At 48.1% G+C, this 12,823-nt stretch overlaps 1 protein-coding gene and 1 long non-coding RNA gene across 2 annotated transcripts in view; one reads left to right on the forward strand and one right to left on the reverse strand.

Annotated features, from left to right (window-relative positions):
• Nucleotides 1-12,584, forward strand: part of fam13a (family with sequence similarity 13 member A) — a 34,493-nt gene extending 21,909 nt beyond the window's left edge. The window contains exons 13-24 of the mRNA XM_055508031.1: nucleotides 3,798-4,030; nucleotides 5,758-5,823; nucleotides 7,193-7,406; nucleotides 7,491-7,632; nucleotides 7,741-7,822; nucleotides 7,914-8,119; nucleotides 8,270-8,353; nucleotides 8,514-8,609; nucleotides 9,449-9,532; nucleotides 10,501-10,697; nucleotides 11,086-11,187; nucleotides 11,283-12,584. Coding sequence (XP_055364006.1) covers nucleotides 3,798-4,030; nucleotides 5,758-5,823; nucleotides 7,193-7,406; nucleotides 7,491-7,632; nucleotides 7,741-7,822; nucleotides 7,914-8,119; nucleotides 8,270-8,353; nucleotides 8,514-8,609; nucleotides 9,449-9,532; nucleotides 10,501-10,697; nucleotides 11,086-11,187; nucleotides 11,283-11,406 — 1,630 coding nt within the window. The 3' untranslated portion in view covers nucleotides 11,407-12,584. The remainder of the gene's footprint in view (nucleotides 1-3,797; nucleotides 4,031-5,757; nucleotides 5,824-7,192; nucleotides 7,407-7,490; nucleotides 7,633-7,740; nucleotides 7,823-7,913; nucleotides 8,120-8,269; nucleotides 8,354-8,513; nucleotides 8,610-9,448; nucleotides 9,533-10,500; nucleotides 10,698-11,085; nucleotides 11,188-11,282) is intronic.
• Nucleotides 195-3,437, reverse strand: LOC121202761 (uncharacterized). Its single transcript, XR_005898666.2, has 2 exons — nucleotides 2,965-3,437; nucleotides 195-828 (listed from the first exon to the last, which is right to left on the reverse strand). It is a non-coding gene; the product is annotated as an uncharacterized LOC121202761 (long non-coding RNA).
• Nucleotides 12,585-12,823: the final 239 nt, after the last annotated feature.

The following is a 12,823-nucleotide window of genomic DNA, read 5'->3' on the forward strand; positions in this document are numbered from 1 at the left end:
TAAAGATAAAGACTGCAGCAGGATGTGTGGGTGTGGACATAAGCTGAGACATGTGCACGATAAACACCTGCCTTAGGTTCAGTTTGACTGCATGCTGTCATATTTAAACCTATTTACCAAGCTGACGGTCTCCTTCTGGTTTTTCAGGAATAAAGCTTCAAGAAAAGATGAGGGTCAGCAGGTAAGAGTTGAGATCGCTGTTTTTTGCTGTTGGGTTTAATTTCTGTTTAGTTTCTCTCCTACTTCTCCACATCTGCTTTGTCATTAGAAAAAGAACATTTTTATCTAGTAAAAAGATCCATATGGAAAAAAATTAAAGATTGACCATCAGTATTTTCCGATTATGAAATAGAAGAACTCTAACTGTAGATAACTCTGAGCATTAAATAAAAGGGCGTTCAGATACCTAAAACAAACCGGTATGAAACGGTGAGTGTAACAGAATCAAAGTGTCAACACCTGTAAGAGTTTGCTCTGACCAGTGATTATAACACAGCTTTTGCTCAACAGAAAGTTCTGTACAGTTCCCCAGAAACGAACAATGCTCCCGTCTGACAATGGGACAGTTCAGCAGACCTGTAGATTTCCCCAGCGCTGATCAAAATACAGTGGAAACTCCTGATGTGGAATTAGTGGCGTTGTGGCCGTGAGTCATCGTCGTCGTTTGCTCTCGTTTGACTGGAGCAGCAGAGTCACTGATCACCACTATGCTGGTTTTCTTCTGAACAGTCCAGATGGATTTTAGTAGCAGCTCAGGCCACAGCTCTGCCACCGCCTCCACCACCATCTGCAGCCGGTGTGGCCCCGGTCTGAGCCGGGCATCAGTGCCTGTGTAAAAACACAAGCATGAGTGTAACAGTCAGGCCTGATATTTGTTGAGTGGAGTTGTAGTGATTTGGATAATTAACGGGCTGAACCTCTGAGACTTTGTCCCCTGCAGCTGCTTTTCAAATGCTTATATGTACAGTATTATGTCATTTAGGCTTTTTTGCTTGAACTGCTGCATTTGGTGATGAAGGAGAAATTGTGAGGCCTGTGAAAAGGATTACAATTTGATTTCAATCGTTTCTAAAGCTAAAGCTAATTTTAGTGCCAGATATGCAAATATAGGTCTAGGTAATATAGGTTTCAATAAAGATATCAGAGCACTTGCTTTTTTTATGCTTAACGCACACGTCCATAATCATACTGTAAGTGCAGTGTGTGTCTTGTTGCAGCGCAAGTCCTTGTAAACTGATAACACACCAGAACATGTTGTGCCTACAGTCCAAGATGACTGATAGAGGGAAGTGAGAGCTGCAGTGCTAATAACCAGCTAGTGTGTGCAGGCCAGGCTGCCTGTATTAACAAACGGACACCAGCTCCGACATGTCAATTACACCAGCGCAAAACATAGTTGGACAGTCTGCAGCAGCCATTAACCTAATGATAAATCGCTCTTTGTGCTGCTGAAGTCGATGCCGAGCATCGGTGCAAGTTGCACATCTTCATTTCCAGCAGAACGTCTTGTCTGTGGTCGTCATGTATTATTTAGTTCATAAAAAGTGCTGAGAGCTCTAGCAGCCATGAATCATGCAGGAGAGCCCGAAAGGAAAACGCTATCGGGCAGGATGTTTTAGACCAAGGTTATCACAGGCCCGTCTGCGCCTGCAACATGGCCCTTCTATTCCTTTTTGATTACTTTGATTGAGCCTTCAAATGTAATCATGGTCCAATGCATCCCCTTACCCTATTATACCATCACACACACGCGCACACACACACACACACACACACACACACACACACAGCTACTGTAGCACCAGCTGAACCTCTCATGATGGTGTAATTGTGGCTCAAGTGTGCAAGTGTTTCCTGGAACATCAACCACTGTGATCTGTGTGTGTGTGTGTGTGTGTGTGTGTGTGTGTGTGTGTGTGTGTGTGTGTGTGTGTGTGCGTGCGTGCGTGCGTGCGTGCGTGCGTGCGTGCGTGCGTGCGTGCGTGCGTGCGTGCGTGCGTGCGTGCGTGCGTGCGTGCGTGCGTGCGTGTGCGTGCGTGCGTGCGCGTGCGTGCGTGTAACATCTGTGCTCCTGCTCATCCCCTTAAAGCATCTTGGATGATAGTACATTGTATTGTCTCTACTCGTACCGTCAGCCGACTGATTAATCACTTGGTACAAGATCAACTAATCACCAGGTGAAAGTCCTTTATCACAGTGTTTTTCGTGGTCTATGTTGATGCCGAAACTGATTTACAATAACAGGCCTTAGTCACTGAGTAGAAACTGCTGTGATGTTAATGGCCATGTTTACAATGACCTGTGTGTGTGTGTGTGTGTGTGTGTGTGTGTGTGTGTGTGTGTGTGTGTGTGTGTGTGTGTGTGTGTGTGTGTGTTATAACTACAGGAGTGTCAGTTGCATCATCCACTGTGATATAATAATGAGGTAATTAAGGTGTTAGACCTGCATGTCATCCTTCCTCCCCCCACTTTATGTGAGAAATAAAAGCACGGATGACATTTGATGGAAAGGTCCAAGTACAGTATATAAGTGTACATACGTGATGAATTTACTGTATATCCATAAAAAGCAGCTCACAGACAGGATTATGTGTGAATAGATTAATGACTAAAGTATTTGACTGTTGATTAACTGACTGATTAACTGACTGATTAACTGAGTGAGTGAGTGAGTGAGTGAGTGAGTGAGTGAGTGAGTGAGTGAGTGAGTGAGTGAGTGAGTGAGTGAGTGCAGTATTTACGTGTTTGTATAATGAGGGGGGGTCTCGACTTGAAACCGGTTACGGTAATTCCTACTTCAGAGGAAATTTCTGCTATGAACTGGCCTCGGTCCAGTTCTCGCTGGGAACAAATACCATGACAACGGATTCTATGATTCACGTCGCTCCCGTCGTTTCCCTATTAACCGAACGGGCGCGAGGGCGCAGTTAATGAATGCGCGCGCACCTGAGAGCACTCACGAACCTCGTCCGCAACTTGGTACCGCTGACACAGAAAGAAGAGGGGAAAACACGGGCGCTGGTAATCAGATCCAACTGCAGCCTCTCTGTGATCCGTCTGTGGCATTTATGAGGTCTAGTAGCAATGTGCCTTGATGTGTTCTCCCTAAAAATAGCCTGGTCCCACGCCCAGACAGAGGAAACGGGACCCCGTGGGTCTGGCGCTAAGTGATCCGTGCTCGGTTCGGACGACACGGCCGACTGAGCGTGCTGTTTGCCCGAATAATTTATACTAGACTAGAATTCGATGGCTCAGCCTTCGTAAAAGTGAAACTTGGGGCGAGTGGGGGGGGGGGGGGGGCGGCGGGAGGACGTGTGTGCGCAGAGTTTGCGCAGAAACGGAGGCAGCAAGCGAAAACTCACGCAGTCAGCCTACGTGTGTTGGCGCACAATCTGTCTGTTTTTTTTTGTTGTTTTTTGTTTTGCCCTCAACCCGCTACCCCCCCACACACACACACCACCACCACCCCTCGCCCCTCCCTCTTCGACCCGCTCCGCCTCTCCCTTCTGCTCCTTCTGCTCCGGCTGCCGCGACACAAACAAGTCCAGAGCGGGCGCAAGCGCGCGCGTCGGCGAGGCGGGCGCGTGGGGAGCCGGGAGGGCCCGTTTTGGGAGAGGGAGGCCGCGTGGGAGGTTCCGAGGGATTCCAGTGGGCCGGGCGACGGGGCGGGGGCTCCTCCGCGGCCACACAGCGGTGGGCGGATGTTTTGGCCGGGCGCGGGCGGCCAATGGCGAGGCGCGGCGCGGCCCCCTCCGCCGGGGCGGGGCCGGCGCGGGAGCGTGCGGGGCGACTTAAAGAGTGTGTTCGCGGGGCTGGCCGTCGTCGTTGAGCGCCCCTCTGCTTTCTCTCATGGTTGTGCAGACGCTGAGGATGAAGATCCAGGAGTCGCCTGTCGCCTGTGACGCGGGGAGAGTCGGCGGCGGCGGCGGCGGGGACGTGCGGGGCTCGGAGCCCGACTGCGAGAAGACGAGCTGCGAGGACGTGCCCCGCCTGGACCTGACGGCGCTGACCGAGGACAGCAGCTGGGGAGGTGAGGGCGGCGGCGGTTGTTTTTGTTGCTGCGGTGCTCGTTGTTTTTAGATGTCGACGAACGTGCAAAAAAAAAAAAAAAAAAAAAAAAACAACAACCCACGCAGAGAGCGTGCAAAGACGTCGGAGGCTCCATAGACACATGTCCGGACAACACACCCAGCTCTGCACACGGGCGTGCGGGAGCAGCTGCACACCTTCTGCTGTGTCTGCTCCTCCTCCTCCTCCTGGTGCTCCTTCTGCTTCTCCCGTGGGATTTAATTGTCAAAGATCCTCTTGTGTTCCGCTGCCACTTAAATGGAGGAGAAACAGCTTATAGGCGTTGATGCCAACACAAGGAGGCTGCGCAGTTTGTTGTTGAGTCAGGCCACATGGGGTCCTTTTATTATTTATGTCACGGGGGAGAATGTGAAGGTGTGGTTGGAGGAAGCGCGTGGGTTGTTTTTGCGTGGGCCACTGGGTTTGCATTCGGAGAGTTAATTGATCTGTCGGACGCGTGCTCCAGTTAGAAAGTCCGGTCCATTCGCCCCAGCGACGTCGCCTTGTAACACGTTGATACTAACGCAAAGTTTGCACAAGCAGCCGCGGGCGTTGCGTCATTTTACGCGTCTCCCGTGCGCGCCGCAGGAGTTTGTCGCCGCTGCGCTGGCGCGGTCGCGTGCGCCGAGACGCGTTGTTTTCGTCGAGGCGCGGGCGGCTTTGCGGTTCCGGGAGCCGGGCTGACGGCCAACAGGTTGGAAGTCGTCTCCAGCGGAACGGACGCACGCACGCACGCACGCACGCACGGCGTCATCTGCACGGCGCATCTGCCCGCACGCGCCGTGCAGATGTTCGTCCTCGCCGCCGCCGCTTCCTGTTTGATGTGCACTGTGCTCGCGCAGCAAATCACCAAATTTCAGCAGCCTCGTGTTTGACGTGTGGAGCAACAGGCCGTCAGACGTTCCGTGGAGCTCCCTAGTGGACAAACGTGTTACATGGGAACCAACGGATCTGAGCTCTGACTTGTTTCATGGGGAATAATTGCGCCCGAGCGGACAGAAGTCTGTAATAAGTGTTGTGTTGTTCTGTCTCTCCAAGTCGAGTACAGGGCGTGTCCGATACAATTAAAATGCGCCTTGCATCAGTGGGGATTATCTGGAGGAAATCTTCGGTCCAGGTTGCAGCTTCACGCTGACATCAGCACGTGATGTAATTATAGCTCTATGTTTTTTTTTGTTTTTTTTTTCTTGGCTTCGTGCCGTCTTTCCATCCCTCCTGTACATTCTGTCCCTGAATGACTGGATTCGTGGCTGCGAGGACAGCGAGAACAAGCCGGGCTCTGCCGTGGGCTCGGCCCCATGCGTCTGTGCGCTCGCGGTTTGCTTTCACGACGCTGGCACGTTTATTCTTGAGTTATGACAGACAAAGGGGGAATTATGTTCTGGAAAAAGAAAAAAAAACTTGGCAAAGTGACTCAGCGGTTAATAAAGCGGAACAATGTTTGTAAGCAGCGTTAGGAGGGTGTGACTGTACAGAACACCGCACACTGTACAAGTGGGCATGTGGGTGGATGAGGGCTCCACGCAGTGACCTTTGACCCAGTGCTGTTGGTGCCAGTGGAGACCTGATACTGACATGAACGCACTCTGAAGCACCACAAGCATTGGTTGTAGCAACCCAGATGTCCCATTTCACTGCAGCGAGGATGCGACTTAACCACCGCTCCTTCTCTTCTCCCCTGTTTCCTAGATCCCCCGTTCTTTAGCTCGCCTTACTTTGATTTCAAAAGCGTTTTCCATCCGAGTTGTTGCGATGGTAAGTGTTGTGTTACGCCGCCGCCGGTGCCGAGTTGCTTTGGCGCGTGTGAGTCGGGGACGGAGGAGAAAGGGAGGCCTGTGTGCATGACCTTTTTTCCACCGCATGGCAACATGCTTGAGCGCTCTGGAACATTGTGGCTGACTGTCACTCACACACACACACGCACACGCACACACACACACACACACACACACACACACACACACACACACACACACACACACACAACACGGCAGCCTCCGCTGAACGGCCGGCTGACGTGCTCTTCTTTCATTAGTCCGGTTAATCCCCAACCATCAGCGAGCGGTTGATTTAAAGGATTAATTTCAAATGCCACGGAGCCGGCGCTGCCCGGCTACGCGGCACCACGCGCTGCGCCGGATAATGGGCCTCCGACGAAGACAGTGCGCGTGATGGAGAGCCGCACCTGTCGCCGTGCGTGGACGAACGGCGCGTACCGCGGCGCCGGAGGAGCCCCGGGTCCCGGTGGTGGAATCTGAGCCCGGCCTCTTCCTGCACGGCCCGGCTCACCCCGGCTAAGACAAACACGCGCGCGCGGGTTCGGCCCGGCTGGGTGTGTTTTCACGGGCTCCTCCGAACGCCCCGGGTGTTTACACGGACGCTCGGTTTCTTTCGGAGCTTGTTTTCGCGCTCCCACGGTGGCGCTACCCGTCGGTATATTTCTAGTCACCACTGACACCTGATTTCAAAGTCTTTATCTCCGGAGTCTGCATTTTAAATTCCTCCTGCAGCGCCTCACGTCGCTTTAGTGAGCTCTCTTGGACAACCTGATCTTCCCCAGTCACAGGTTGCGTTTTGGCCCCCTGTGGAGTGGGAATTGAGACACAAAGTGTAGCTCTCAGCACAGGTCACAGCCTGGCTTTATTCCACTTTATTAATAGTCTTGAAGACAGAGGGGGGGAGCGTGGGCGTGTCCTGTCCTTCGCCTCAGACCGACATCTGTGACTGTCAGGACCCAGAGGAAGTTTATTTCCTCCAGTTTAAACAGAGCAGCTTCATTATGTCCAGCGACGGCGATGTTCACGGAGACGAAAAGCGTCTGCAGGATGAAACGTGGCTCTGATCGTCCATAAACAGGCCATTTTGACCTATTTCGGGCTGCAGCACGCAATCAATGCCTCGACTGTCAGAGGGCTAAGCGTGGTTTGTTTTCATAGTTGTCCTGTCTTTGAACCCGGGAACACATGGCGTTTTACCTTACATTAACCCTGACGCTACAGCGCCGAGCCGAGCTACGCGTTCTCCGCATGGCGGCGCCGAGCAGGACGTCCCGACTAACCCGTGCGCCGTCCGCCCCGCTGTCCGGACCTGCGTTTTAACGCCGAGCTGCCCGTGTGTTGACCAGAACCCGTCCCGGCGTACTCGCATCAGAGGGAGAGCATGGACCGCGAGGAGGCGCGCCTGTCGCCTCACGCCGGGGGGCGACTGATCCGCCAGCTGCTGGAGGAGGACAGCGACCCGATGGTGTCCCCTCGCTTCTACGCCTACGGACAGTGCCAGCAGTATGTGGACGACACCGAGGTGCCCCCCTCGCCGCCGAATGCACACTCGTTCGTCAGGTAAACCCTCGCCCCGGTCTCGCGTAGGGCCGCGCTGCGCTAGGCACTGGTCAGTGGCATTTACGGCGTTGTTCCCCTGTGCAGTCGCAGGCGGAGTTCGTCTCTTGGCTCCTGCGACGATGAGAAAGAGGAGCTGACGTCGGCCCAGCTCACTAAGAGGATTCACGTGCTAAAGAAGAAGATCCACCGATATGAGGAGAAGTTCGAAGAGGAGCGAAAATACAGAGTCAGTAGAGTTTTGTAACAGCAGTTTACGACAACGCATCACTATAATACCCTGCAGGACACGATGTGGCTCAAAGATAATAATATTTGTGTTGCTTTTTTTTTGCAGCCTTCCCACAGTGATAAAGTTGCAAACCCAGAGGTGCTCAGATGGGTAAATGAACTGGCCAGGCTTCGAAAAGAACTAAAAGGTAACAGGAAGAAATTCACAGAACTTCCACAGAAAATAAACAAATTACATTTGAGCTGATGGTGATTTCTAATGGACTACTGCTTCACCAGAACACAAGCTGCTGAAGTCTGAAGAGGATCTGCCGCCCCTGACCCGTCAGCGCAGCAACACGCTGCCCAAAAGCTTCGGTTCTCAGCTGGAGAAGAAACCTCAGCAGGAGAAAGTGCCCAAACCACCGGTGGAAAGCACCCTGGATACAATCTCTAAGAAGCTGCAGGAAAAGCGGGAGGAGGTGAACCGGCCTGAGGATATCAAGGTAACACAGCTTTAAAGGACAAGGATGATGGGGGAAAAAAACACATCCTGATATTATAGTGTTTGTGAAATGTATAGAAGACGCTGAATGGTTTGCGTCCAACGGAGAATGACAGAATGTGCTGATCGACTTCCTGTCTGCTACTGACAGGACATGACACGAGAACAGATCGGGGCAGAAAAAGTGGCCCTGCAGAAAGCGCTGCTCTACTATGAGAACATCCACGGACGACCAGTAAGTCGCGCCACGCAGCCTTTTTCCACCAGTAACACTGGGAACCGAACTGTGGAAACTCCTTTTGTGGATGAAGAAAATGCTCTTTGCTCTTTGTTCGAGGTCTCTCCACAGTCCGGTGGCGGTAAAATGTCTGTCTCTTTCATTCATGCTACTACAGGTCACCAAAAGCGAGAGGCAAGTCATGAAACCGCTGTACGACCGCTACCGCCTCGTCAAGCAGATCCTCTGCAGAGCCTCCACCATCCCTGTCATTGTAAGTGTCACTGCGGCCTCTGATTTGTGGTGTGAGTTCAGTCGTGCCGCGCACGTTACCCGTCCATCAGGCCTTTAACTGCCCACTGCATCAGAGGGAATGAAGAGCTCATTGGTGGGGAACCGAGTTCACAGGGAGCAGCTGGTTGCAGAAGTGGGCAAAATATATTTAGTCTGCATCAAACACAAAAAAACCTTAAGTACTATGTTGTCTTGATGGAATGTAATTCTGTCAGTAAACCCGTTTATGTAATCTGCCCAACTGTTTAGAAGCATTTAGTTACGTAAGACGTGGTCTCCGTTATGGACACACAGTACATACGCGTTATATAAAGCTCCACCTCTAATCCCCACGATACAAGTTGGGGCCCCGGCCACAGATCAGCAGTCCCGGTGCCGCACGCTCCTTTTCCTGAAAAGGTCCTGTCAGATGATGTGGGACTACGCTGCATAATTTGAATACTTTCCCCGTCAGAAACAATAACTGCTTTTTGCCTCGTTTTACCCTAGAAACGCAATGTTCTTAAGCCTTAATCCTGGTCTTTGGAGCTTAGTCACATTTACAGAGGGACGCGCACAGTGCAGCATTTTTCTTACTTCTTCTACTATATATTTTCATGTTAAAGCGTTTTGATTTATGTTATTAGGTTAAATGGCTGGTTATAATCAAGCCGCAGTTTCAAAATTGTTCAATCGAAAAGAAACTCCCCAACTCAGTTTTCGCTGCAATCCCAGTTTAGACACAGAACTAGTTGAAAATTGGGGGGCGGTCCGGCATTTTCTCGTTAACGCCAGCGTGAGCGTCTCAGCGAGGTTAACTCTTCTTAACCATCACCACAGGGCTCTCCTTCCAGCAAGCGCAGAGGTCCCCTCCTTCAGCCCATTATCGAGGGCGAAACCGCACTCTTCTTCGACGATATCAAGGTGAAGAGCTGCTGCTTCAATAACCTGTCGCCAGCTCCCTCTCCTCACTCCCATCCTCGCCTACCCCTTATTTACTACCATCTAACCTCTAATGAACCTGTTTGCTGCCTGGTGATTGGGCAGCTGCCTGTTTCCCGCCAACAGGATCTATAGACGGGCATCAGTAGAAATGTTGAATCAGTAGCTGCCTGGATGTGATAGCACCTGCTGTGATTCTTCCTAAATAGACTTTTTTTTTTCAAATAGCTTGTAATACAAATCTGTGATGAGTAAATGTTGTGTTAAATTATTGTTGTGGTTTCTACAACTTGAGTGTTATATTTGTAGTATTTGCAGTAAATAGCACTGCTGCTAAAATGATCTTTTAGGTCTGACCTTATTTCATTTGATCTTATTTATCGTAGAGGTCAGTGCAATTTTAGAATAAATTAAACATTAAAAATACGGCATGTGAAGTGAATTAAAAGCATAAAATAATGGACAAATGCAAATTACTTATTAATAGTTCAATATTTGTTCATCAAGAGGTATCAGGATTCATTTTAAAAATACAAAACTATGAAAACAAGACTCAAGTAGTACTAAACCAGAATGATTCTAAATGTGTGCTTTAAGACCAATTGTAGAAAAAGTGATTTATTTCTGTGTATTTTATTTAATGTATACTATTGTAATGTAATATTTTGCTGCTTCAAGACAAAGTTGTTTTTCAGAGGACTGGTTTCCAGTCACCTGCCCTCAACATCAAACATACTAATGTGAACTGATGTGAATCAGAGACGGGACCCATTGACATGCATTGTGCTGCTTCACTGTGATTATTTATATCCACTAACTAACACTGCACGACTCATGCACTGCAGTGTTTAAGCCTGGAGGCTCACAGATCCTTCTGTATGGGGCTGGTTGCATGTTGTGGTCTTTGGTTTGACTTATTCATGTCAAACCTATTCCTCCCCCTTCTGCAGGAGGAAGAGGACGGCTCAGAGGACGACGGAGAATCAAAGACTCAGTTCACCGTGACCGACCGGCCAGACCTCAGCGTGCTTAGCTTTTTGGACCACATGGATGAGGAAGTGGATGGTTTCATTTCACCAGTGGATGAACTCTCACCCTCTAAAAACACAATGGATATGGGGCTGTCCAACCTGCACTCTGCCACTATGTAAGTTACTAAACAATGTTAATAATCAAAACCAACATCTAAATTCTTTCTACTTATAACATATTTCCAAAACAATTATGTACTGATTTCCCATTTTTTTATAAATTTTTTTAATACATTCTTTTATTCCTCCCATTGCCAATAAACTTATTTTGAGTCCCCCATTATATTTTGTAGGGGGCCTGTCTCCTAGGTGATGAACCACTGGACAAAATGTAATTAAAGGAATTAAAACTAGATTGACCTCCAGCAGCTACAACAGCAGATCAGTTATTACTAATGGCATGTGAAAACATTAGGGTCTAAGTTATGGAACGTCGTGGTCATTTTTTCTTTAGACTTGAGTGCATTTTGACTAAATGTGAATGTTTTTGTCTGATTGTTACAGGCAGGAGCTTGTGGAGCAGCTCCAAGAAACCAGAGAGGAGAAGAAGAGGATTCGTAAAAACCTAAAAGAGTTTGAGGACCAGTTCTTTAGGCAAAACGGAAGGTAAAGGAAAGAGAAATCTACTGAATAATAGATTTTAAACCTTCATGATTTAAAAAAATAAAGTGTTGACTTCTATCTCAATCTTGCTTCCACAGAAATGTGCAGAAAGAGGACCGCTCTCCTTTGGCAGTGGAATACAATGAATACAAGCATGTTAAAGCTAAGTTGCGGCTGTTGGAAGTCCTCATAAGCAAAAGAGACTCAACTAAGTTCATCTAAGTAAAGAATAAAACACTGTAAGGAATGGACTGATACTTAATCTCTCTAGAGATCCAGTCAAACACATCTCACCCTGCAGGACAAACGTTGTGATTTTCCTTCTTGTTGCCATCTGTGCTGCTCATGTTTCTGAATTGTGGAACAGCCTGTTAATCCGCTCCGTCGTGCACAGCAGGGTTTTCCTCCGACACACATGATTTGGAGCAACTTGGAGTCACCTGCTTCACCTGAGAAGTAAATGTTCCAGGAAAACCGTCATGAGAGTCACTTTCTCAAAAGTCAAGATTCAAAATACGCACAAATAACCTGAATCACTCTTGTATTGTTAATAATTTATTTCTAGCTTCTGAAAGGTTTTTACCAGAAAAGTTATTTTCTAATATTCTACTGTAGAAGTCTTAAACAAACCAGATGAGTAAATTAATAGATATATAATTATTTTTAAAGAAGGACTTTACAATCAAGATTTGTGTATTTTTGTAAGGGATGTGTTACTTTGCTTCAATCAGCTCAAAAGTATTTACGTAACAGTTAGCTTTCTCTATTTCAGTCTTTTCCTCCTAAAATGCCTGAAATGATCTGCTATTGCTTCTCTAGAAGTTAAATCGAGTATTTGCTCACTTAAAGTGTCTTCGAATTGTAAAATGACCCAAAGACTGACTGAGTGTACAAACTGCGAACCAAAATGGCTCCAATGCTCATGACATTTAATAAACCGCTTATTTTTAGTGATCACTGGTACTTACGTTTGAGTGTACATTTTATGCATGTTATGTTTCGTTCCCCGTATAACTTATGTCAAATAAGCTATTTCTTGCCTTGGAATCACTGCTATGTTTGTGCTCACACTGGCAAATGCTGACAAGGCCGTTTGCGAGCCGATTCTGGGGGGGGCGATTTGGCGAATAAAAGCCACTGCTTTCCCAGCGGGCTGTTTCCTTTTTGTCCTCTCCAGAACTGTTGTTCTTTTGTAAATATGGATCACCATGTATGTTTACATTTCTGTGAGCAAGTACTATTTCCTTTCTTTCTCCAAAATGGATGATTATCAGTGTGTATTTCGTTTTTATTGAATGTAAACACTGGCAAAGCTTAATGAATATTGAGTGTGTACATTTTAGTACATAAATTGTATTTGTATTTTGTATATAATACGAATGAAATCATATTTTTACTGAGTCTTGGGTATGTGTGTTTATTATGTTTATTGACTGAACTCTAAGAGTCTGAAAATTATTGGTCAGTCATTATTGACAAAGTCATATGTAAATCAAATTACAGGTCAGGAGAAGGAGAGGGAGAAAAATTCTTCTTTAACTTGTATCTACACTTGTTGACCATCAGGGTTTAGTAAGTTTCTGGAGGAAAATTCAACAGGACAGGAGCTTTGCACAGAATCACAATCCCAGTACGAGAC

This window comes from Betta splendens, chromosome 1, assembly GCF_900634795.4.
Source record: "Betta splendens chromosome 1, fBetSpl5.4, whole genome shotgun sequence".
Classification (NCBI taxonomy): Eukaryota; Metazoa; Chordata; class Actinopteri; order Anabantiformes; family Osphronemidae; genus Betta; species Betta splendens.